This window comes from Coregonus clupeaformis, chromosome 21 (genome assembly GCF_020615455.1).
Source record: "Coregonus clupeaformis isolate EN_2021a chromosome 21, ASM2061545v1, whole genome shotgun sequence".
Lineage (NCBI taxonomy): Eukaryota > Metazoa > Chordata > Actinopteri > Salmoniformes > Salmonidae > Coregonus > Coregonus clupeaformis.
The window spans coordinates 48,307,887-48,334,689 of NC_059212.1; the positions used below are offsets into that span (position 1 = coordinate 48,307,887).

At 42.0% G+C, this 26,803-nt stretch overlaps 1 protein-coding gene across 1 annotated transcript in view; it reads right to left on the reverse strand.

Moving 5' to 3' along the window:
- Positions 1 to 26,803, reverse strand: part of scn12aa (sodium channel, voltage gated, type XII, alpha a) — a 120,493-nt gene that overhangs the window by 27,700 nt on the left and 65,990 nt on the right. The window contains exons 9-18 of the mRNA XM_041842420.2: positions 17,950 to 18,091; positions 17,127 to 17,324; positions 16,404 to 16,412; positions 16,067 to 16,246; positions 14,083 to 14,475; positions 13,755 to 13,896; positions 12,692 to 12,930; positions 11,653 to 11,826; positions 10,674 to 11,030; positions 522 to 962 (exon numbers count right to left, since the gene is read on the reverse strand). Of these exons, the coding sequence (XP_041698354.1) occupies positions 522 to 962; positions 10,674 to 11,030; positions 11,653 to 11,826; positions 12,692 to 12,930; positions 13,755 to 13,896; positions 14,083 to 14,475; positions 16,067 to 16,246; positions 16,404 to 16,412; positions 17,127 to 17,324; positions 17,950 to 18,091 (2,275 nt within the window). The remainder of the gene's footprint in view (positions 1 to 521; positions 963 to 10,673; positions 11,031 to 11,652; positions 11,827 to 12,691; positions 12,931 to 13,754; positions 13,897 to 14,082; positions 14,476 to 16,066; positions 16,247 to 16,403; positions 16,413 to 17,126; positions 17,325 to 17,949; positions 18,092 to 26,803) is intronic.

Below are 26,803 nucleotides of genomic sequence, written 5' to 3' on the forward strand. Positions count from 1 at the left end.
AATGACAATACATTATTTATCATTCACTTCTATTGGGGACAAAATAATCTGAAACACAACCAAAATGAACTGCAAATGCATCCAACAAGTTTGTAGTCACAAGCTAGATGTAGTCATTGCATGCTTGGAATATGGGACCAAATACTAAACGTTTGACTAATTGATTTATAAGTATCTTTAAGACATGTCAATTAATTTTGATACCTACATAAAAAATTTCAAGAATGTAAATATCTTTCTCTAAGCAATTGTATTAGTATAAAATAACATAATTTCCCCATAGCTCAGTATTTAAATTATTTATTTTACACTGTCATTATTGCTCATCTTTATCAAGGGTGTCAATCATTTCGGACCCCACTGTATATTTAATAAGAAAAAATGTCAAACAAAATGTACACTTTTTTGTGCTTTTGGATGCACAAAAAACACCCCTTTAGCAGACTACAAAGCTAGTTACTTTAGAATAAAACATATCCTCCTTTTTCAGTGTGATTAATAATTTGTGCGATAAGCCTTACCGCTTTGTTCTCCTCGTCGTCTGACGACTCCGTCTCCTCCTCCACCTCTCCTTCCTCAGGGAACTCCACGTCCGACTCCCCGGGAGCGATGGGCACGCTGATGGTCAGGTTGGGGTTGGTCATGTAGCTGTCGTCGTCCGGGACCTTCTCCCCGTAGCGTCCGATCACCCCCACCACCACGGCCCCCACCCCACCGTTACTCTCCACGTGATTGGCTACGGGCGTCAGCTTCACAGAAATCTGAACGTCTTTGGTCACGAGACGTCTCTTCTTCAGGTTTCCGTTGAACAGGTCGGAGACGTTCCTCCTCAGCCAGGCGAACCCTGTGTGGATGCGGGCGACGGCGATCTGGATGTTGTTCATCTCTCCGTCCTCGTCGGGAGCGGACAGGTTGTCTGAGCTGAACGAGCTGAGCAGCAGGGCCAAGAACAGGTTCAGCACCTGGGATGGAAGAGGAGAGGGAGACGGGTATAATGGAAATACACTATCGGAGATGAGGCACCAGACAGGGTTGCTCTTTGTCTCCCGTCCTATTCAATATTGCTATTGAGCCACTTGCATATCCTGCAATATACTACGAATACTAGGACAATTTCGTACGCTCTGCAAATGTGTACTTTGATACATTGGTTGCCATATATAGGTTGTCAAAAGCCACACAAAAAGGGGACAAATTGGTGTATTTTGATCATGTTCAAATTATATGTAAGCAGATCAGAGGTAGGGAACTCAAGACAGACAAGATATAATCTCTTCTTTAAGACCCTTGACAAGACCCCAGACAATGGTTTTGTCAACAGAATCAAATCCTATAGGCACCCTACAGAGGATTAACCCTGCCCCGGTTCAAACACATCAATTTTGTTGCCACGTTGCTATGGATCCAAGCAGCATCCCATGTGATCTCCAGTAATCTATCTGCCTGCTCAGAGAGCACTACAGCTGTTTGTCATCTAGGCTCCAGATACCTCTGCATTGTGTGTGGGACATAACTAGTTGGTGTGGGATTATCTGCTATGAGGGAGTCTACTGCTCATTGAGATGGGGATGGAGGGAGCATGAACATGATCTGAGCAGATTGTTGTTGATGGGTGCTCTTTGACCTCGCATCTAAGCAATCTGTTGCTTGTGAACCCTAGAGATCTGCCGAGATCCACAGCTTTCAAATGATTCATGTGTTTAGAGAGAGGGAGGGTTTCTGTCAGTCTGACCATGTAAGAGGAGAGCTGGAGGAATCTGGTGGTCATATATAGCGGCCATTATAACTAGCTTCATAAAATCGTATGCCGTTGTCCATAATGAGATTTTTAAAAACCCAATGCAGCCGTTTTTATATTAATATCCTTAATCATTTCTGGGTAAAAATTAAGTACCTTACTGTAATAGTTTTCCATTAAAATGGACAAAAAGAAAAAATACATATTTTTAGCAAAAATAAACAATTTCTCAAGCAAGAATTTTGCTAGGACTGTCTTCGAGTGGTCTGAGTTGGGAAGGGAAGGGCAGCCGAAAACAATCTGTTATTGGCAGAGAGCTTTAGAACTCTCTTTGTTATTGGCAGAGAGCTTTAGAACTCTCTTTGTTATTGGCAGAGAGCTTTAGAACTCTCTTTGTTATTGGTCTATTAACTTATTCACCACCTGGTGGTGTCACCAGGCATTCTGAAACTCCACTCATGCAAAAACCTGCTAATCAGAAGGTCATGTGTAGATTGTGTGTTTAACCAGCAACTATTTGGAAATTTGGAAATAACACTAATCAAATTGTTTTCAAATTGTTGAAAAATCACAGATTTGTTTCTGAGCATGTGGATAAGATCCATTACGAAGTAGCCTTTAATGACGACAGGAAAGTAAAGGCCAACGGAAAAGTTGTTTGACTAGTGTCCAACAAGATTTTACCTTCTTAAAGCTATGCTCTCTTAAAGCCTAAACTGATTTGATCACAGGCAGGTAAATCCTGTATATGGGGGCAATACACTGTTTGAATATAAAACAGAGCTCTTTGGCCAAGCACACCTGTGGTGTGTTTGGCGACTAAATGAAAATCCATTATGCAGAAAATAACCCATACCTACTGTAAAATATGGTGGTGGATCTTTGATGCTATCAGGCTATTTTGCTTCCACTGGTCCTGGGGTCCTTGTTAAGGTCAACGGCATCATGAACTTTACCCAGTACCAGGACATTTTAGCTAAAAACCTAGTTACCTCTGCCAGCAGACTGAAACTTGACCGCAAGTGAATCTTCCAGCAAGACAATAACCCCAAGCACACATCAAAATCCACAAAGAAATGGTTAATTGACCACAAAATCCATCTCTGTTCTTGAAACCCATTGAAAACCTGTGGTTTGAATTGAAGAGGGCAGTCCATAAGCACAGACAAAGGATAGCAAGGACCTAGAAAGATTCTGTATGGAGGAATGAGCTGAGATCTCTCCCAATGTGTTCTCCAATCTCAGAAAACATTTTAGAAAAGGAGAGGTATTGAATGGTAATGAAGACAGGGGTGTCAATAAGTTTGACCCTTATATTTTTGAGGGGAAAAAAGTATTACTTATTAAACTAAATCTCTTTCTCTGAGCAATTGTATTAGTATAAAATAATATAATTTCCCTTTTTTTTTGTTGCATACAATAGCTCAGTATTTAAATTATTTATTTTATACAGTCATTTTTGCTCATCTTTATCAAGTGTCAATAACTTTGGACACTGTATGTGGTTTGGAAATGACATGCAAAAGCCAGAGCCCGGTAATACTGTTCCGGTCACGCTCTCTCGTTTGGATTTAGCCTGCCTGTGTCCTGGATTACACAAAATGGTTACCTCCGACTCTACTGCAGTCCATTAACGGCAGAAAATGGTACTCAACTTATTGTACTCGTTCGTAACATTTAAAATGTGAAGGTTTTATTTTTCATCTGAATTTAATTAAATAATGAAATGAAAGAAATAACTAACAATATCTCAGAGAAAAAAAAAAACATGAGAAAATGTTGAATTAAAAAATACTATCTTTCAAAAATGGTAAAATAGTTGAGGTATGGGACTGGAGAAATGTAACCACTCTTCATAGACAGACCTATGGCTGTAGAGACCGACCATCATGATGATGATGATGTCAAAATTATAGTTTTAACCATGTTTTGAGGCTATACAGTGTTTGTTTACAAACATTGGAGTAAAACAAGTTCATATTTTGGGTTCTGATGGGGTTCAACAGTTGAACTAAAGCTCATGAGGCATTTTTCAAGTTATATTCTTCAAGAGTCAATGGGTAAATATCCTTCATTTATAAATCCAAAAATGAATGTAGCAACTGCAGATTGGCCCTTTTTAAAGACTTAATTTAGCTCTGTAATGTACTCCATCCAGCAGCACACGAAGCTAAAGCTATGCTACATGAACATGAATGGATGAATGAGAGAAATACTATTTGCTGTCCGGCCGGCCGAACGACCAACTACTAGTTGTCTGAAGTTCTGGGAAAAAAGGTTTTGATCCCTTCTCATTAAATGGTAGTTTCCAGGACACAGATGGATAACAAAGCAACATCTGGGTGGCTCAACCAATACTGCATTGCTGTGGTGCCAAGTGACAGCAGTTGTGTATAAACAGAGCCGTTACTTGGATTAAATGCTTTTTTATATAAAACAGTTCGATTTCTGTGCCCTCTCATCAAGAAGGCTTTGTTTCATAACTATAAAACTAAACTGTCGATACCTGCTGAGTCCGGATATTACACAGTGCTGCAGCTAGCTACCGTACCCTGCTGTAACGTTCCAATGTTACCTCATCAGATCTTAAGTACTGAACAACTTGGATCACATGTTCAACCCATTAAGACCTTATTTATTATTGCTGGATAAAACATTTAAGCCTAAGCGGACGTTCGGCAGTATGAATGCTGCAAACACCACTCCACTCCAGTGTGGATATCCTTGTTGGGACTGGACAGTAGGATAATGCCATACATGTTGTATGTACTTTGTAGAGGATAACAGATGGTTAGTATGTTGTCCAGACTGAATCTGTTTTGAAGTCTGCTTATACAGTGGCTTGCGAAAGTATTCACCCCCCTTGGCATTTTTCCTATTTTGTTGCCTTACAACCTGGAATTAAAATGGATTTTTTGGGGGATTTGTATCATTTGTTGTCCCGTGTAGCTCAGTTGGTAGAGCATGGCGGTTGCAACGCCAGGGTTGTGGGTTCGATTCCCACGGGGGACTAGTATGAAAATGTATGCACTCACTACTGTAAGTCGCTCTGGATAAGAGCGTCTGCTAAATGACGTAAATGTAAATTTGATTTACATAACATGCCTAACACTTTGAAGATGCAAAGTATTTTTTATTGTGAAACAAACAAGAAATAAGACAGAAAAACTTAAAACTTGAGCGTGCATAACTATTCACCCCCCCAAAGTCAATACTTTTTGAAGCAATTACAGCTGCAAGTCTCTTGGGGTATGTCTCTATAAGCTTGGCACATCTAGCCACTGGGATTTTTGCCCATTCTTCAAGGCAAAACTGCTCCAGCTCCTTCAAGTTGGATGGGTTCTGCTGGTGTACAGCAATCTTTAAGTCATACCACAGATTCTCAATTGGATTGAGGTCTGGGCTTTGACTAGGCCATTCCAAGACATTTCAATGTTTCCCCTTAAACCACTCAAGTGTTGCTTTAGCAGTATGCTGAGGGTCATTGTCCTGCTGGAAGGTGAAACTCCGTCCCAGTCTCAAATCTCTGGAAGACTGAAACAGGTTTCCCTCAATAATTTCCCTGTATTTAGCGACATCCATCATTCCTCCAGTTTCCCAGTCCCTGCCGATGAAAGACATCCCCACAGCATGATGCTGCCACCACCATGCTTCACTGTGGAGATGGTGTTCTCGGGGTGATGAGAGGTGTTGGGTCTGCGCCAGACATAGCGTTTTCCTTGATGGCCAAAAAGCTCAATTTTAGTCTCATTTGACCAGAGTACCTTGTTCCATATGTTTGGGGAGTCTCCCACATTTCTTTTGGCGAACACCAAACGTGTTTGCTTATTTTTTGTCTTTAGGCAATGGCTTTTTCCTGGCCACTCTTCTGTAAAGCCCAGCTCTGTAGAGTGTACGGCTTAAAGTGGTCCTATGGACAGTTACTCCAATCTCCGCTGTGGAGCTTTGCAGCTCCTTCAGGGTTATCTTTGGTCTCTTTGTTGCCTCTCTGGTCCGTGTGTTTTGGTGGGCGGCCCTCTCTTGGCAGGTTTGTTGTGGTGCCATATTCTTTTTTTAAATAATGGATTTAATGGTGCTCTGTGGGATGTTCAAAGTTTCTGATATTTTTTTTAACCCAACCCTGATCTGTACTTCTCCACAACTTCGTCCCTGACCTGTTTGGAGAGCTCCTTGGTCTTCATGGTGCCGCTTGCTTGGTGGTGCCCCTTTCTTAGTGGTGTTGCAGACTCTGGGGCCTTTCAGAACAGGTGTTTATATACTGAGATCATGTGACAGATCATGTGACACTTACAGTTGAAGTTGGAAGTTTACATATACCTTAGCCAAATACATTTAAACTCAGTTTTTTACAATTCCTGACATTTAATCCTAGTAAAAATTCCCTGTCTTAGGTCAGTTAGGATCACCACTTTATTTTAAGAATGTGAAATGTCAGAATAATAGTAGAGAGAATTATTTATTTCAGCTTTTATTTCTTTCAACACATTCCCAGTGGGTCAGAAGTTTACATACACTCAATTAGTATTTGCCAGCATTGCCTTTAAATTGTTTAACTTGGGTCAAACGTTTCGGGTAGCCTTCCACAAGCTTCCCACAATAAGTTGGGTGAATTTTGGCCCATTTCTCCTGACATAGCTGGTGTAACTGAGTCAGGTTATAGGCCTCCTTGCTCGCACACGCTTTTTCAGTTCTGCCCACAAATGTTCTATAGGTTTGAGGTCAGGGCTTTGTGATGGCCACTCCATTACCTTGACTTTGTTGTCCTTAAGCCATTTTGCCACAACTTTGGAAGTATGCTTGGGGTCATTGTCCATTTGGAAGACCCATTTGCGACCAAGCTTTAACTTCCTGACTGATGTCTTAAGATGTGGCTTCAATATATCCACATCATTTTCCTTCCTCATGATGCCATCTATTTTGTGAAGTGCACCAGTCCCTCCTGCAGCAAAGTACCCCCACAGCATGATGCTGCCACCCCCGTGCTTCACGGTTGGGACGGTGTCCTTCGGCTTGCATGCTACCCCCTTTTTCTTCCAAACATAACAATGGTCATTATGGCCAAACAGTTTAATTTTTATTTCATCAGACCAGAGGACATTTCTCCAAAAAATACAATATTTGTCCCCATGTGCAGTTGCAAACGATAGTCTGGCTTTTTTATGGCGGTTTTGGAGCAGTGGCTTCTTCCTTGCTGAGCGGCCTTTCAGGTTATGTCGATATAGGACTCGTTTGACTGTGGATGTAGATACTTTTGTACCTGTTTCCTCCAGCATCTTCACAAGGTCCTTTGCTGTTGTTCTGGGATTGATTTCCACTTTTCGCACCAAAGTACATTCATCTCTAGGAGACAGAACGCGTCTCCTTCCTGAGCGGTATGATGGCTGCGTGGTCCCATGGTGTTTATACTTGCGTACTATTGTTTGTACAGATGAACGTGGTACCTTCAGGAGTTTGAAAATTGCTCCCAAGGATGAACCAGACTTGTGGAGGTCTACAATTCTTTTTCTGAGGTCTTGGCTGATTTCTTTTGATTTTCCCATGATGTCAAGCAAAGAGGCACTGAGTTTGAAGGTAGGCCTTGAAATACATCCACAGGTACACCTCCAATTGACTCAAATGATGTCAATTAGCCTATCAGAAGCTTCTAAAGCCATGACATCATTTTCTGGAATTTGCCAAGTTGTGTAAAGACACAGTCAACTTAGTGTATGTAAACTTCTGACCCACTGGAATTGTGATACAGTGAATTATATGTGAAAAAATCTGTCTGTAAACAATTGTTGGAAAAATTACTTGTGTCATGCACAAAGTAGATGTCCTAACCAACTTGCCAAAACTATAGTTTGTTAACAAGAAATTTGTGGAGTGGTTGAAAAACGAGTTTTAATGACTCCAACCTAAGTGTATGTAAACTTCCAACTTCAACTGTAGGTGGACTTTATTTAACTAATTATGTGACTTCTGAAGGTAATTGGTTGCATCAGATCTTATTTAGGGCTTCATAGCAAATGGGGTGAATACATATGCACACACCACTTTTCCGTTATTTATTTTTCAGTTATTTTTTTAATTTTACTTCACCAATTTGTCCTATTTTGTGTATGTCCATTACATGAAATCCAAATAAAAATCAATTTAAAAATTACAGATTGTAACGCAACAAAATAGGAAAAATGCCAAGGGGGACTGTAGTTAATTGTTAATATGACAATGCAGCCACCATTTTCTGAGATGTCATTGGGTCTTGGATGGCCCACACGGATACTGTACATAGAGTCATTGTAGTAACATGGTGACCATAACAGACAATGCAAACCCTATAGTTACTCTGTCATTTCCTAGATCAATCCTCTCACACTGTCTGAAAGTGTTGTAGACACTGATTACCTTGAATGCATTGGTCCTTTATCTGCCTCCTCCCTTTATTTCCTTACAAAATATAAAAATACACCTTTATGGAACAGCGGGGACTGTGAAGAGACACACACACACAGGCACAGACACACGCTTACACATACACATGATACAGTGAGGGAAAAAAGTATTTCATCCCCTGCTGATTTTGTGCGTTTGAACCACTGACAAAGACATGATCAGTCTATAATTTTAATGGTAGGTTTATTTGAACAGTGAGAGACAGAATAACAACAAAAAAATCCAGAAAAATGCATGTCAAAAATGTTATAAATTGATTTGCATTTTAATGAGGGAAATAAGTATTTGACCCCCTCTCAATCAGAAAGATTTCTGGCTCCCAGGTGTCTTTTATACAGGTAACGAGCTGAGATTAGGAGCACACTCTTAAAGGGAGTGCTCCTAATCTCAGTTTGTTACCTGTATAAAAGACACCTGTCCACAGAAGCAATCAATCAATCAGATTCCAAACTCTCCACCATGGCCAAGACCAAAGAACTCTCCAAGGATGTCAGGGACAAGATTGTAGACCTACACAAGGCTGGAATGGGCTACAAGACCATCGCCAAAGCAGCTTGGTGAGAAGGTGACAACAGTTGGTGCGATTATTCGCAAATGGAAGAAACACAAAATAACTGTCAATCTCCCTCGGCCTGGGACTCCATGCAAGATCTCACCTCGTGGAGTTGCAATGATCATGAGAACGGTGAGGAATCAGCCCAGAACTACACAGGAGGATCTTGTCAATGATCTCAAGGCAGCTGGGACCATAGTCACCAAGAAAACAATTGGTAACACACTACGCCGTGAAGGAATGAAATCCTGCAGCGCCCGCAAGGTCCCCCTGCTCAAGAAAACACATACATGCCCGTCTGAAGTTTGCCAATTAATATCGGAATGATTCAGAGGAGAACTGGGTAAAAGTGTTGTGGTCAGATGAGACCAAAATTGAGATCTTTGGCATCAACTCAACTCGCCGTGTTTGGAGGAGGAGGAATGCTACCTATGACCCCAAGAACACCATCCCCACCGTCAAACATGGAGGTGGAAACATTATGCTTTGGGGGTGTTTTTCTGCTAAGGGGACAGGACAATTTCACCGCATCAAAGGGACGATGGACGGGGCCATGTACAGTCAAATCTTGGGTGAGAACCTGCTTCCCTCAGCCAGGGCATTGAAAATGGGTCGTGGATGGGTATTCCAGCATGACAATGACCCAAAACACACGGCCAAGGCAACAAAGGAGTGGCTCAAGAAGAAGCACATTAAGATCCTGGAGTGGCCTAGCCAGTCTCCAGACCTTAATCCCATAGAAAATCTGTGGAGGGAGCTGAAGGTTCGAGTTGCCAAATGTCAGCCTCGAAACCTTAATGACTTGGAGAAGATCTGCAAAGAGGAGTGGGACAAAATCCCTCCTGAGATGTGTGCAAACCTGGTGGCCAACTACAAGAAACGTCTGACCTCTGTGATTGCCAACAAGGGTTTTGCCACCACGTACTAAGTCATGTTTTGCAGAGGGGTCAAATACTTATTTCCCTCATTAAAATGCAAATCAATTTATAAACATTTTTGACATGCATTTTTCTGGATTTTGTTGTTGTTATTCTGTCTCTCACTGTTCAAATAAACCTACCTATTCAAATTATAGACTGATCATGTCTTTGTCAGTGGGCAAACGTACAAAATCAGCAGGGGATCAAATACTTTTTTCCCTCACTGTAAGACACGCACACATGGATTTTGTATTGTAGATATGTGTTGGTAGAGGAGCGGCCTGAGGGAACACACTTAACGTGTTGTGAAAAGCGATATGAAATGTAATGTCATATAATATAATATGCCATTTAGCAGACGCTTTTATCCAAAGCGACTTACAGTCATGCGTGCATACATTTTTGTTTATTGGTGGTCCCGGGGATCGAACTCACTACCTTGGCGTTACAAGCGCCGTGCTCTACCAGATGAGCTACAGAGGACCACATATAATTGCTGGACCGCAGGAAGAGTAGTGGGGATCCTTAATAAATACAAATACTTTACAGAAACCCTCTCTCCCTCCTCCCCAATAGAATCCTGTACATAAACCCTCTCTCCCTCCCTTTCCCTCCTCCCCAATAGAATCCCACATCCATTTCATCATTTGGGCCAAACAACCAATCAGACCATCTTGCTGCTGTTTCCATGAAACTCAGAAGAACATTGTAGCTCTGGTTTGTCCAATGCATTGTAATAATCCTGTGCTATTAGTACCTTTTTCAGATCCCATTTCTGATTCTACACCTCACATTCTCAATGAGGTTTTTGCAACAGGACTACTAATTGTATCCATAATTCCATCACATAATTTATGCCAAACAACAATCTTGCTGATATTTCCATCTTGCTGATATTTCCATAAAACTCTTTGCAATAATCCTGTTCTATTGCCATTTACGTCTTTGTCTGACCTTCACTCTTTGTTAGATCTGATCTCTACATTTCACATTGTGAATCAGAAGGTTTCCCAATGGCACTACTCACCACCAGGTTTCCTATGACCATCACCAGCATGAAGACCAGGATGCATAGCGGCTGTCCGGCCACCTCCATGCAGTCCCACATGGTCTCGATCCACTCGCCGCACAGCACCCGGAACACGATGAGGAACGAGTGAAAGAAGTCCTTCATGTGCCAGCGGGGAAGCATACAATCCTTAGAGATCTTACACACACAGTCCTGGTAGTTCTTGCCGAACAGCTGCATGCCCACCACAGCGAAGATGAAGACGATGATGGCCAGTACCAGGGTCAGGTTGCCCAGAGCGCCCACGGAGTTACCGATGATCTTGATCAGCGTGTTCAGGGTGGGCCATGACTTCGCCAGCTTGAACACTCGCAACTGACCCGACACAAAGACACAAAATCAATTATCAAATTATCAAACATTACATCATGTTTAAAAATGACCATTATAAATATTTTTTACATTATGTGAATAAAGGATTCCAATGTAGTCCCCTGTGGTAAAAGAATGGCACATGATGTTATCATTGGATTACTGTGTGCGTTTGGCTTATATCCAAGTAAACAGCGTCTCAGCATCTAGATCAGAGTCCTGTTGTTTGACACGTCTCAGCATCTAAATCAGAGTCCTGTTGTTTGACACGTCTCAGCATCTAGATCAGAGTCCTGTGTTTATCTGATCCATTTTCATATTGCTCGTAATTGAAGTGATTCCACTAAAATGTGTCACCAACTCTCTAAATCTCATTGTAATGCACAACAGATTATGCTACTGTGGAAGGGGGGTATGCTAAGTTTGAAGTTTCTCACCCTAAAACATATTATTAAGAGGGAATAATTATTTTGATGTAGCATTTTATTTTATTTTTTTGTTTAAACCAATCATTACCAATCAAACAAATAAAATATATAATAAAGGAAATAAATACATAAATAAAATGTTTATCAAATGTTATGAAATGAAATGAAATGAAATGTCTGTGTGACAGTGACATTACCAGTCTGAAGGAGCGCAGGACAGACAGTCCCTCTACGTTGGACAGACCCAGCTCCATGAGGCTGAGACACACGATGATGCCGTCAAACATGTTCCAGCCCTGTTGGAAGTAGTAGTACGGATCCATGGCTATCAGCTTGAACACCATCTCTGCCGTGAAGATCACCGTGAACACCTGTGAAAGCACACAGATAATACCCAACCAATACAAAACCATTAAACAACCATCACACAACCAGTACAGACCCAGTGTACAACCATGATCAGCAATGGACTCATTCTCATTCTGTTAATTCCTTGGACTTTGAGGAACTTTTTTTTACACTTTTTTTTTTCACTTAAATTTGTCGTATCGTATGTCATAACTATGTTAATATTGTGTTTCTACTGTATAATACTGTTATTCTCTATTATCTGTGAATGGCATTGGCCTCCCCTGAGGCCTACAGGGTTTCAGATTAACAGCAAGAAGAGGGAGATGAGTATTAGAAGATTATCCTACTCCCTATCACTCCTTAACCAACCGTGTTGATCTGGATTGAATAGACTGGTGTTGATCTGGATTGAATAGACTGGTGTTGATCTGGATTGATCTGGATTGAATAGACTGGTGTTGATCTGGATGGAATAGACTGGTGTTCATCTGGTTTGAATAGACTGGTGTTGCCAATTTCAGGGTTGAAAATATATTTCCCAAAGTTTCAAATATTTTCAGAAATCCCTGTTGGATTCCTTGTTTATTCTCTTCTGATTCTGGGATTTTACAACCCTAGTTTCCATTGTGTCTTCTAGGTTATGTGATTACTATTTCCGTAACTAGGTGGTAAGTAATTTATTAATTGTAATAATACATAAAAAACATCTTATCAGTTGTAATGCGATACTAATTGACTGTTTATAAGAATCTATCATAAAACAATTGTTCACAAAAAAATAGCCTTACCATGTTGAGGGAATATTGTGATTGTTGTGTGATTGTGGATAGGTTGGTAAGTGTTGTTAATAATTGTAACAGTCATATGATTTTTGGAAATCCTTACCAGGTTGCCAACAGAGAGCACGTTGTTGAACTCGTCAGTCATGGGGTAGTGTTCCAGTGCCATGAAGAGGGTGTTGAGGACGATGCAGATGGTGATGGCCAGGTCCAGGAAGGGATCCATCACAATCATCTTCACATACTCCTTCACCTTCAGCCACCACGGGCACCTGTCCCAGATCAGGTACGCCTTGGCGAAGGTGTACCAGCAAGGGGGGCACTTCTGACGAGACTCTTCCAGGTCTGGGTGGCAGAGACCAGACACAGGGGGGTTAGGTTGTAATGGTTTTAGGGCTGTGTAAAATTCCACAAACTTTCCCACAGTTCCTTGGGTTTTTCAAGAAATCTTGGTTGAAAGATTCTCTCCTTGATCATGCCCTCCTAATTCAGGGAAACCTCCAACAGATTTCGGAAAAATTTCAGAGAACTTTTGGGAACGATTTTGGAAGCCCAAGCGGTTTTAAAAGTTTCACTTTATATTCATAAAGAATTTGTAAAGGGTTTATAAGTCGTTTATAAAACTGTTAATAAGTAGTTTATAGATAGTTTATAAATCTGTCATAATTTATTAACTACAAAGATGTGAAACAGTGGTTGACATTGTGTGCTTTTCATTTAGCTGCTTGTCAAAGACTATATGTGCACTGGCAATACTAACAGTTATTGTTTTAAAATCCTTTATAGGATTAACTTTTACATTCTTATTGGCTTGTTAAGCCCTTTAACATTCCAGTCAAGTCAATTAGCCATCAGTTAGTTATGACTTACTTACACGTTCGTTTTGAGCTAGTTGTAGATTAACTTGTAAGTTATACATTAGTTATGAGTTAGTTATACATTTATAATGAAGTCATAATGAGTTAGTTAGACATTTATAATGAAGTCATAATGAGTTAGTTAGACATTTATAGTGAAGTCATAATGAGTTAGTTAGACATTTATAATGAAGTCATAATGAGTTAGTTAGACATTTATAGTGAAGTCATAATGAGTTAGTTAGACATTTATAGTGAAGTTATAATGAGTTAGTTGGGCGTTAAAAGAGCCTCTGTAAATTGACCTCTGACCTCTGAAGGTACCCTCACCATCCATGGCATCGCTGAGGAAGCTAACGGAGCTCAGACCGCGTTTCCTACGGAGGGGAGGCTCAGCAGCCTCGGGGGAGAGCTGGCCCGGCTTGGGACTGGACTCCTCTATACAGGTGGGCTCCTGGAAAAATGGGAGAAATAAAAGTTTGACCAACACTGACCAATCAAACAATCAATTAATTAAGTCAATCACATTATATTTACACAAAGCGTTTTACAAAAATATTTGTCATAGACTACAGTACTACAACAGGGCTCACTTGAAAAAGCCCTGGTTAAAAGAACACTTTTTAAAAACTTCACTAACTGTATCTTCTTTGACCTTCTCCATGCTGCAGGCGGGCAGGGAGGTGGGGGTGTGCAGGCCGACAGTGGTGACCCCGTTCTGGTCCAGGGAGATGTTGAGACGTCCGTTGATGTTGAGACTGGGGGTTAAGACCTGGGAGCAATGGCTCCTCACGCTGCCTGTCCTTTTGTGCTTGTGCTGCCAGTTGGGGCCGATGGCGGAGCCTGTCCTACTCCTCCCCATGATGTCCCCATGAACACTGTACTCATCGTCCCCGAAGTCGGCATCGGAGGTGGTACGGGGTCGGAAGGAGAAGATACTGGCCTGGCTGCTGCGGCGCGTGCTGAGAGGGTGGGAGGACATGGCAGCAAGGAGAGGGTGAATGGGCATGGGGGACATGGGAGGCAGGGGGGACTGGAGGGAGGATAAGGAAAGAGAGAGAGAGAGAGAGAGAGAGAGAGAGAGAGAGGGAGAGAGAGAGAGAGAGAGAGAGAGAGAGAGAGAGAGAGAGAGAGAGAAGGCATGTGAGAGAGAGAGAGATAAAGAGAGAGATATAAAGAGAGAGAGATAAAGACAGAGAGAGAGAGAGAGAGAGAGAGAGAGAGAGAGAGAGAGAGAGAGAGAGAGAGAGAGAGAGAGAGAGAGAGAGAGAGAGAGAGAGAAAGGCGTGAGAGAGAGAGAGAGATAAAGAGAGAGAGATAAAGAGAGAGAGAGAGAGAGAGAGAGAGAGAGAGAGAGAGAGAGAGAGAGAGAGAGAGAGAGAGAGAAGGCGTGTGAGAGAGAGAGAGATAAAGAGAGAGATAAAAGAGAGAGAGATAAAGACAGAGAGAGAGAGAGAGAGAGAGAGAGAGAGAGAGAGAGAGAGAGAGAGGCGTGTGAGAGAGAGAGAGAGATAAAGAGAGAGAGAGAGAGAGAGAGAGCAGAGAGAGAGAGAGAGAGAGAGAGAGAGAGAGAGAGAGACAGAGAGAGAGATAAAGAGAGAGAGAGAGAGAAGGCGTGAGAGAGAGAGAGAGATAAAGAGAGAGAGATAAAGAGAGAGAGAGAGAGAGAGAGAGAGAGAGAGAGAGAGAGAGAGAGAGAGAGAGAGAGAGAGAGAGAGAGAGAGAGAGAGAGAGAAGGCATGTGAGAGAGAGAGAGATAAAGAGAGAGATATAAAGAGAGAGATATAAAGAGAGAGAGATAAAGACAGAGAGAGAGGGAGAGAGAGAGAGAGAGAGAGAGAGAGAGAGAGAGAGAGAGAAGGCGTGTGAGAGAGAGAGAGATAAAGAGAGAGAGATAAAGAGAGAGAGAGAGAGAGAGAGAGAGAGAGAGAGAGAGAGAGAGAGAGAGAGAGAGAGAGAGAGAGAGAGAGAGAGAGAGAGAGAGAGAGAGAGACAGAGAGAGAGAGAGAGAGAGAGAGAGAGAGAGAGACAGAGAGAGAGATAAAGAGAGAGAGAGAGAGAGAGAGATAAAGAGAGAGAGAGAGAGACAGAGAGAGAGATAAAGAGAGAGAGAGAGAGAGAGAGAGAGAGAGAGAGAGAGAGAGAGAGAGAGAGAGAGAGAGAGAGAGAGAGAGACAGAGAGAGAGATAAAGAGAGAGAGAGAGAGAGATAAAGAGAGAGAGAGAGAGAGAGAGACAGAGAGAGAGATAAAGAGAGAGAGAGAGAGAGATAAAGAGAGAGAGAGATAGTTAGTTGTAGAAGACGAACAATTCCTAAAAAAAATAGTGAGACATTAATTGACGGGTGCTGCACATTGGTAGTGGATAAGGTGAGTTTGCCTTTACAATCTAAAGCACTTTTTGAGTATTGTGATTGTCATAAGGCTAACGATGAACATTGTGATTCTAAACAAGGTTCTAGTCAACATTCAAACTTTCCAAGACAGACACGTTATAACAGTCCCTCTGGAAGTTCAGTAAGGTGTCTTACCTAGCTACATTAAGAGGAATGCACTGACTGTATGTGGCTCTGGATAAATGGCTAAATGGCCAAAATGCAATGTAATGTAAATGTGTCTGTCGTACCACCCGCTCATCCAGTGGATCAAACTTCTCATCTGCTTCCTCCTCCGGATCCTCGGACAGCACCCTGCGAGATTTTCTACTGGCTGTCCGTCTCAAACTGCTGCCCACTTTTAGTTGGAACGGTGACAGCTCTGGAGACATAACCGAGTCTGTCTCCTGCTGGATTCTTCTTTCTGCCATCTTCACAAGTAGAGAAACAAGTTCAGTTTACAATAACTGATACTATCTGTGTTTTACCATTGACTTTAAAGGAATTTAACACACATTCTAGACAGATGTTAATTAGTAGTGCTACAATCATTATTACAATAAGGTATTCCTAAAATGTAATACATACTTTAATTTCCTGAATTGGCAAAAGAAAAACAAAAAGAAAAACAAAATAAGTAACAGTATGTTTTAAAATAAACTTTAAACCAGAGCCATACAGTATATACCTGTATAGCTAAATATATTATAACATACTGCATATGGTTCTAATGTAAACCAGGGTTGGGGTCAATTCGAATTGAAGACAGTCAATTCAGGAAGTAAACTGAAATGTTAATTCAATAATTAATTAATTCAACTGAAAGGGAAAATCTATTTATTTCAGTGAATTCAATTCGTATTAACCCCAACCCAGACGTAGCCTAGCTACCCTCTGCATAGGTGTTGTACAGTGTTAATAAAGCTGCAACTCAAATTGCCCAATGTTGGGACAATAAAGCTTTCTGAACCTGAATCTGGATAGAAAATGTCCACCTTCCGAAAACCTACACCCTACCCTCCGAATACAAACTTACTGTCTGAATACAAACCTACACTCTGAATACAAACCTACCCTCTGAATACAAACCTAACCTCTGAATACAAACCTACCGTCTAAATACAAACCTATCGTCTGAATACAAACCGACCGTCTGAATATAAACTTATCATCTGAATACAAACCTAACCTCTGAATACAAACATACCGCCTGAATACAAAAACCGACCGTCTGAATAAAAACCTATCGTCTGAATAAAAACCGATCGTCCGCATATAAACCTATCGTCCGAATACAAAAATAAAACCTACCCTCTGTTCTCTGCGTAGATGTTCCATGGCCAGCTGGAACTCCCTCTCCTTCATCCAGGCCTCCTGGATGGTGGCCTGGTTCTGCTCCTCGTAGGCCATGGCCACCACAGCCAGGATCAGGTTGACCAGGTAGAAGGACCCCAGGAAGATCACCAGCACAAAGAACACCATGTAGGTCTTCCCCGCTGACCTCAGAGTCTGGGGAGGGAACGGAGATACAGCAGGTTAAGTCTAGGTCCAAAAGGCTTCTCAACAGCTTCTACCCCCAAGCCATAAGACTCCTGAACAGCTAATCATGGCTACCCGGACTATTTGCACTGCCCCCCCACCCCATCCTTTTTACGCTGCTGCTACTCTGTTAAGTATTTATGCATAGTCACTTTAACTCTACCCACATGTACATATTACCTCAACTACCTCAACTAGCCGGTGCCCCCGCACATTGACTCTGCAACGGTACCCCCCTGTATATATAGCCTCCCTACTGTCACTTTATTTTACTTCTGCTCTTTTTTTCTCAACACTTTTTTTTGTTGTTGTTTTATTCTTACTTTTTTTGTTTAAAATAAATGCACTGTTGGTTAAGGGCTGTAAGTAAGCATTTCACTGTAATGTCTGCACCTGTTGTATTCGGCGCATGTGACCAATACAATTTGATTTGATTTGATTTGATTAACATTTGTACATTTTAGTCATTTAGCAGACGCTCTTATCCAGAGCGACTTAAAGTTTAGTGAGTGCATACATTTTTTTTTAACACACACACATACACACAACCAGGCCCAGTTCATAACAGTCTATACAGAGTATGCATGTCGTGTACCTGATGGTAGAGGTTCTCCCAGTAGTCTTGAGTCATCAGCCGGAACAGCGCCAGGAAAGCCCAGCCAAAGCTGTCGAAGCTGGTGTAGCCATAGTTAGGATTCCTCCCTATTCTCAGACAGTCAAATCCCTCAGGACATTTCCTGCAACACACAGCATCGCGCTAGGGTTAATAATAATAATATGCCATTTAGCAGACGCTTTTATCCAAAGCGACTTACAGTCACGTGTGCATACATTTTTACGTATGGGTGGTCCCGGGGATCGAACCCGCTACCCTGGCGTTACAAGCGCCATGCTCTACCAATTGAGCTACAGAGGATAACACATGACACAGCAGTATTTTACCCAGGGGTGAAAGTAGTTTTAATTTCTTCCAGATACGGTCCCTCCTTTGTGTGCACGCGCTATAATTGCATAGAATCCCTATACATTTAATAGGATCTCAGTGGGCATAAACATGATTTTTAACTTTTAAATATATTACCTTTTAATGTTTCATTAACATAACCAGTGATTATGTTTTCATCTGATTGTCAAACAATCACGTCAAAAGGATCCTGTAAGCCTGGCTGCCTGCACACATTCGTCACTCTAAAATAATTCCTGCATCCATACTGTTCACTGTGCACCCGCCATTTGATGAATGGAAAGAATAATCTGTAACAAAACACCAAGAAGTGAAAGACATTCTGTGATTGGCAATCGTCAGGCTTACACTTGTAACCTAAATGGATGGGTCCACTGTCCGCGCGTCTCGGTCTTGGCCGCTCAAATGTCACTGTTATCGTCGAACCACACCACATTTTGGAGCACATTCCACACATTTTCAAGTCCATTCGCAAATTTTTCATGCGTGTGAAATGCAGTAATTATAAATAGTAGTGTAATAGTCAGTTTTCTTGGCATCTTTGAGTTAATTGTTGTGATAGCCTCATGTTCAACCGGTACGGCATACTCCCCCCCCCCCATTTATTTTGCTGGGTCGTCGTACCAGCCCGTACCGGCTTACTTTCACCCCTGATTTTACAACCCAAAACAGAGTAAGGGTGGTGATGGACAGCTAAGAGCTGATGAAGGTTAAACTAACCATGGACTGTAATATTTGAAATGTTTACATAAATGTATGTCCCTACGGCTAAACTAATGAGTAAGGCTCCCATCTCCAAACTTTATTGTCACCACGGTCAGATTGCATTACTGCAAATGTTGAGAGAGAGAGAGAGAGAGAGAGAGAGAGAGAGAGAGAGAGAGAGAGAGAGAGAGAGAGAGAGAGAGAGAGAGAGAGAGAGAGAGATAGAGAGAGAGAGAGATGGGGAAGAGGGGGAAGAGAGGGAGAGAGAGCTGAGAGAAAAATATCTGAGAGAGAGAGTGGGAGAGAGGGGGAGAGAAAGAGAGGGGGGACAGAGAGAGAGAGAGAGCGAGAGAGAGAGATGGGGAAGGGGGGAAGAGAGGGAGAGAGCTGAGAGAAAAATATCTGAGAGAGAGAGTGGGAGAGAGGGGGGAGAGAAAGAGAGGGGAGACAGAGAGAGGGGTGGGGGAGAGAGAGAGAGAGCGAGAGAGAGAGAGAGAGAGAGAGAGAGAGAGAGAGAATACGCAAGGTGTAAATTAGAAATTTGGTTGTGCTAACAATTTTTTGAATGGTAAGTTTGTATTTGTATTTAATATGGATCCCCATTAGCTGCTGCTTCAATTGATTTTTATTTGGATTTCATGTAATGGACATACACAAAATAGACCAGATTGGTGAAATGAATAAAAGAACAGAGAAGTGGTGCGTGCATATGTGTTCACCCCATTTGCTATGAAGCCCCTAAATAAGATCTGGTGCAACCAATTACCTTCAGAAGTCACATAATTAGTTAAATAAAGTCCACCTGTGTGCAATCTAAGTGTCACATGATCTGTCACATGATCTCAGTATATATACACCTGTTCTGAAAGGCCCCAGAGTCTGCAACACCACTAAGCAAGGGGCGCCACCAAGCAAGCGGCACCATGAAGACCAAGGAGCTCTCCAAACAGGTCAGGGATAAAGTTGTGGAGAAGTACAGATCAGGGTTGGGTTATAAAAAAATATCTGAAACTTTGAACATCCCACGGAGCACCATTAAATCCATTATTAAAAACTGGAAAGAATATGGCACCACAACAAACCTGCCAAGAGAGGGCCGCCCACCAAAACTCACGGACCAGGCAAGGAGGGCATTAATCAGAGAGGCAACAAAGAGACCAAAGATAACACTGAAGGAGCTGCAAAGCTCCACAGCGGAGATTAGAGTATCTGTCCATAGGACCACTTTAAGCTGTACACTCCACAGAGCTGGGCTTTACGGAAGAGTGGCCAGAAAAAAGCCATTGCTTAAAAAAAATAATAAGCAAACACATTTGGAGTTCGCCAAAAGACATGTGGGAGACTCCCCAAACATATGGAAGAAGTTACTCTGGTCAGATTAGACTAAAATTGAGCTTTTTGCCCATCAAGGAAAACGCTATGTCTGGCGCAAACCCAACACCTCTCATCATCCCAAGAACACCATCCCCACAGTGAAGCATGGTGGTGGCAGCATCATGCTGTGGGGATGTTTTTCATCGGCAGGGACTGGGAAACTGGTCAGAATTGAAGGAATGATGGATGGCGCTAAATACAGGGAAATTCTTGAGGAAACCTGTTCAGTCTTCCAGAGTCTTCAGTCTTCCAAAGATTTGAGACTGGGACGGAGGTTCACCTTCGAGCAGGACAATGACCCTAAGCATACTGCTAAAGCAACACTTGAGTGGTTTAAGGGGAAACATTTAAATGTCTTGGAATGGTCTAGTCAAAGCCCAGACCTCAATCCAATTGAGAATCTGTGGTATGACTTAAAGATTGCTGTACATCAGCGGAACCCATCCAACTTAAAGGAGCTGGAGCAGTTTTGCCTTGAAGAATGGGAAAAAATCCCAGTGGCTAGATGTGCCAAGCTTATAGAGACATACCCCAAGAGACTTGCAGCTGTAATTGCTGCAAAAGGTGGCTCTACAAAGTATTGACTTTGGGGGGGTGAATAGTTATGCACGCTCAAGTTTTCATATTTCTTGTTTGTTTCACAATAAAAAATATTTTGCATCTTCAAAGTGGTAGGCATGTTGTGTAAATCAAATGATATAAACCCCCCAAAAATCAATTTTAATTCCAGGTTGTAAGGCAACAAAATGGGAAAAATGCCAAGGGGGGTGAATACTTTCGCAAGCCACTGTAATGTTAGCTCTCTGTGTACATCCAAGGGCCAGCCATGCTGCCCTGTTCTGAGCCAATTGCAATTTTCCTAAGTCCCTCTTTGTGGCACCTGACCACACGACTGAACAGTCGTCCAGGTGCGACAAAACTAGGGCCTGTAGGACCTACCTTGTTGATAGTGCTGTTAAGAATGCAGAGCAGCGCTTTATTATAGACAGACTTCTCCCCATCCTAGCTACTGTTGTATCAATATGTTTTTATGACAGTTTACAATCCAGGGTTACTCCAAGCAATTTAGTCTCCTCAATTTGCTCAATATCCACATTATTCATTACAAGATTTGGTTGAGGTTTAGGGTTTAGTGAATAATTTGTCCCAAATACAATGCCTTTAGTTTTTGAAATATTTAGGACTAACTTATTCCTTGCCACCCATTCTGAAACTAACTGCAGCTCTTTGTTAAGTGTTGCTGTCATTTCAGTCGCTGTGGTAGCTGACGTGTATAGTGTTGAGTCATCCGCATACATAGACACACTGGCTTTACTCAAAGCCAGTGGCATGTCGTTAGTAAAGATGGGAAAAAGTAAGGGGCATAGACAGCTGCCCTGGGGAATTCCTGAATTTACCTGGAATTTGTTGGAGAGGCTTCCATTAAAGAACACCCTCTGTGTTCTGTTAGACAGGTAACTCTTTATCCACAATATAGCAGGGGGTGTAAAGCCATAACACATATGTTTTTCCAGCAACAGACTATGATCGATCATTTCAAAAGCTGCACTGAAGTGTAACAAAACAGCCCCCACAATCTTTTTATCATCAATTTCTCTCAGCCAACCATCAGTCATTTGTGTAAGTGCTGTGCTTGTTGAATGTCCTTCCCTATAAGCGTGCTGAAAGTTTGTTGTCAATTTGTTTACTGTAAAATAGCATTTTATCTGGTCAAACACAATTTATTCCAGAAGTTTACTAAGGGTTGGTAACAGGCTGATTGGTCGGCTATTTGAGCCAGTAAAGGGGGCTTTACTATTCTTAGGTAGGGGAATAACTTTTGCTTCCCTCCAGGCCTGAGGGCACACACTTTCTAGTTGGCTTAAATTGAAGATATGGCAAATAGGAGTGGCAATATCGTCCGCTATTATCCTCAGTAATTTTCCATTGAATTTGTCAGACCCCGGTGTCTTGTCATTGTTGATCGATAATAATACTTTTTTCACCTCTTCCACACTTACTTTACGGAATTCAAAATTACAATGCTTGTCTTTCATAATTTGGTCAGATATACTTGGATGTGTAGTGTCAGCGTTTGTTGCTGGCATGTCATGCCTAAGTTTGTAAAGTAGTTGGCAATATCAGTGGGTTTTGTGATGAATGAGCAATTCGATTCAATGAATGATGGAGTGGAGTTTGCCATTTTGCCCAGAATTTCATTTAAGGTGCCAGTTGTCTAAACTTGTAGTTATAATGGCTGAATACCGACTGGACATGCAGGGCATGTGCCCAGGGGCCCTGACCTCTAGGGGCCCTGACCTCTAGGGGCCCTGACCTCTAGGGGCCCTGACCTCTAGGGGCCCTGACCTCCAGGGGCCCTGACCTCTAGGGGCCCTGACCTCTAGGGGCCCTGACCTCTAGGGGCCCTGACCTCTAGGGGGCTCCCATTGATTTTGTTAGTCACCATCACTAAGATATCATTAACATGGCATAAGTCATGGCAAAATGTGTAGAACTGCAGAAAACTTGTTTTAAAACTGCAAGAATTTCTCTCCGCCCCATGGCAAAATGTGTAGAACTGCAGAAAACTTGTTTTAAAACTGCAAGAATTTCTCTCCGCCCCATGGCAAAATGTGTAGAACTGCAGAAAACTTGTTTTAAAACTGCAAGAATTTTCTCTCCGCCCCATGGCAAAATGTGTAGAACTGCAGAAAACTTGTTTTAAAACTGCAAGAATTTCTCTCCGCCCCCCCATGGCAAAATGTGTAGAACTGCAGAAAACTTGTTTTAAAACTGCAATAATTTCTCTCCGCCCCATGGCAAAATGTGTAGAACTGCAGAAAACTTGTTTTAAAACTGCAAGAATTTTCTCTCCGCCCCATGGCAAAATGTGTAGAACTGCAGAAAACTTGTTTTAAAACTGCAAGAATTTCTCTCCGCCCCATGGCAAAATGTGTAGAACTGCAGAAAACTTGTTTTAAAACTGCAAGAATTTTCTCTCCGCCCCATGGCAAAATGTGTAGAACTGCAGAAAACTTGTTTTAAAACTGCAAGAATTTTCTCTCCGCCCCATGGCAAGATGTGTAGAACTACAGAAAACTTGTTTTAAAACTGCAAGAATTTCTCTCCGCCCCATGGCAAAATGTGTAGAACTGCAGAAAACTTGTTTTAAAACTGCAAGAATTTCTCTCCGCCCCATGGCAAAATGTGTAGAACTGCAGAAAACTTGTTTTAAAACTGCAAGAATTTCTCTCCGCCCCATGGCAAAATGTGTAGAACTGCAGAAAACTTGTTTTAAAACTGCAAGAATTTTCTCTCCGCCCCCATGGCAAAATGTGTAGAACTGCAGAAAACTTGTTTTAAAACTGCAAGAATTTCTCTCCGCCCCATGGCAAAATGTGTAGAACTGCAGAAAACTTGTTTTAAAACTGCAAGAATTTTCTCTCCGCCCCATGGCAAAATGTGTAGAACTGCAGAAAACTTGTTTTAAAACTGCAAGAATTTTCTCTCCGCCCCATGGCAAAATGTGTAGAACTGCAGAAAACTTGTTTTAAAACTGCAAGAATTTCTCTCCGCCCCATGGCAAAATGTGTAGAACTGCAGAAAACTTGTTTTAAAACTGCAAGAATTTTCTCTCCGCCCCATGGCAAAATGTGTAGAACTGCAGAAAACTTGTTTTAAAACTGCAAGAATTTCTCTCTGCCCCATGGCAAAATGTGTAGAACTGCAGAAAACTTGTTTTAAAACTGCAAGAATTTTCTCTCCGCCCCATGGCAAAATGTGTAGAACTGCAGAAAACTTGTTTTAAAACTGCAAGAATTTCTCTCCGCCCCATGGCAAAATGTGTAGAACTGCAGAAAACTTGTTTTAAAACTGCAAGAATGTCTCTCCGCCCCATGGCAAAATGTGTAGAACTGCAGAAAACTTGTTTTAAAACTGCAACATTTTCGCTACGCCCCATGGCAAAATGTGTAGAACTGCAGGAAATTAACTTTGAAACTTTTTGTCTCCGCCATCAATATGGGGGGGGGGCACTAAAAAAGGCTAGAGCCGGCCCTGGGCACATTAAATGTAATCATGAAGAGAAAGAGACCGAAGGGTTCCTGTAACACATCACCTGGTGTACACAGCTGCTTCCTGGAGTTATTCCACCATGATTTATTCCAGAAAAATCACAGGTGCAAATGTAGCACACTGATATAAATAAACAATAAAAAAATGAACAGTAAACATTACACAAGTTCCAAAGGAAGAGACATTTTAAATGTCATATTATGGCTATATACAGTGTTGTAACAATGCATATAAGTGGAAAAGGGAAAATAAATGAACATAAATATGGGTTGTATTTACAATGGTGTTTGATCTTCATTGTTTGCCCTTTTCCTGTGGCAACAGGTCACAAATCTTGCTGCTGTGATGGCACACTGTGGTATTTCACCCAATAGATATGGGAGTTTATCAAAATTGGATTTGTTTTCTAATTCTTTGTGGGTCTGTGTAATCTGAGGGAAATATACATTTGGCAGGAGGTTAGAAAGTGCAGCTCAGTTTCCACCTCATTTTGTGGGCAGTGTGCACATAGCTTGCCTTCTCTTGAGAGCCAGGTCTGCCTACGGCGGCCTTTCTCAATAGCAAGGCTATGCTCACTGAGTCTGTACATAGTCAAAGCATTCCTTAAGTTTTGGTCAGTAACAGTGGTCAGGTATTCTGCCACTGTGTACTCTCTGTTTTTTTTGTAAATTCTTTCCAATGTGTCAAGTAATTATCTTTTTGTTTTCTCATTTGGTTGGGTCTAATTGTGTTGCTGTCCTGAGCTCTGTGGGGTCTGTTTGTGTTTGTGAACGGAGCCCCAGCTAATGATTATGCTCACTCAGCTGTGCCTCACAAGTAATATAAGAAATGATCTGTTATCAGTGTGATCATATGCCTACAGTTTGTCAATCTAATTTCTAAACAGTCTGAGAAGAACAACATTGGCAGGGCAATTCAAGCGTAGCCAATTTGCAGTGATAATGTATTGGGCCTATAGCCTACTGAACAAACCACACTGCTACAGAACTGTTTTTAATTGGTTAATATTGCATAGGCTTATGTTTTTTAAGTCATGTTTTAAAAAAAATCTGAGCGGTAGATCTCGGCTATAAAATGTGTAGGGAGAAGGGGGAGTAAGCAGTATGTTTAGAGTCTCAGCGTGGGGGTAAAGCAGTATGTTTAGAGTCTCAGCGTGGGGGTAAAGCAGTATGTTTAGAGTCTCAGCGTGGGGGTAAAGCAGTATGTTTAGAGTCTCAGCGTGGGGGTAAAGCAGTATGTTTAGAGTCTCAGCGTGGGGGTAAAGCAGTATGTTTAGAGTCTCAGCGTGGGGGTAAAGCAGTATGTTTAGAGTCTCAGCGTGGGGGGTAAAGCAGTATGTTTAGAGTCTCAGCGTGGGGGTAAAGCAGTATGTTTAGAGTCTCAGCGTGGGGGTAAAGCAGTATGTTTAGAGTCTCAGCGTGGAGGTAAAGCAGTATGTTTAGAGTCTCAGCGTGGAGGTAAAGCAGTATGTTTAGAGTCTCAGCGTGGAGGTAAAGCAGTATGTTTAGAGTCTCAGCGTGGGGGTAAAGCAGTATGTTTAGAGTCTCAGCGTGGGGGTAAAGCAGTATGTTTAGAGTCTCAGCGTGGGGGTAAAGCAGTATGTTTAGAGTCTCAGCGTGGGGGGTAAAGCAGTATGTTTAGAGTCTCAGCGTGGGGGTAAAGCAGTATGTTTAGAGTCTCAGCGTGGGGGTAAAGCAGTATGTTTAGAGTCTCAGCGTGGGGGTAAAGCAGTATGTTTAGAGTCTCAGCGTGGGGGTAAAGCAGTATGTTTAGAGTCTCAGCGTGGGGGTAAAGCAGTATGTTTAGAGTCTCAGCGTGGGGGTAAAGCAGTATGTTTAGAGTCTCAGCGTGGGGGTAAAGCAGTATGTTTAGAGTCTCAGCGTGGGGGTAAAGCAGTATGTTTAGAGTCTCAGCGTGGAGGTAAAGCAGTATGTTTAGAGTCTCAGCGTGGGGGTAAAGCAGTATGTTTAGAGTCTCAGCGTGGAGGTAAAGCAGTATGTTTAGAGTCTCAGCGTGGGGGGTAAAGCAGTATGTTTAGAGTCTCAGCGTGGGGGGTAAAGCAGTATGTTTAGAGTCTCAGCGTGGGGGGTAAAGCAGTATGTTTAGAGTCTCAGCCTGGGGGTAAAGCAGTATGTTTAGAGTCTCAGCGTGGGGGTAAAGCAGTATGTTTAGAGTCTCAGCGTGGGGGTAAAGCAGTATGTTTAGAGTCTCAGCGTGGGGGTAAAGCAGTATGTTTAGAGTCTCAGCGTGGGGGTAAAGCAGTATGTTTAGAGTCTCAGCGTGGGGGTAAAGCAGTATGTTTAGAGTCTCAGCGTGGGGGTAAAGCAGTATGTTTAGAGTCTCAGCGTGGGGG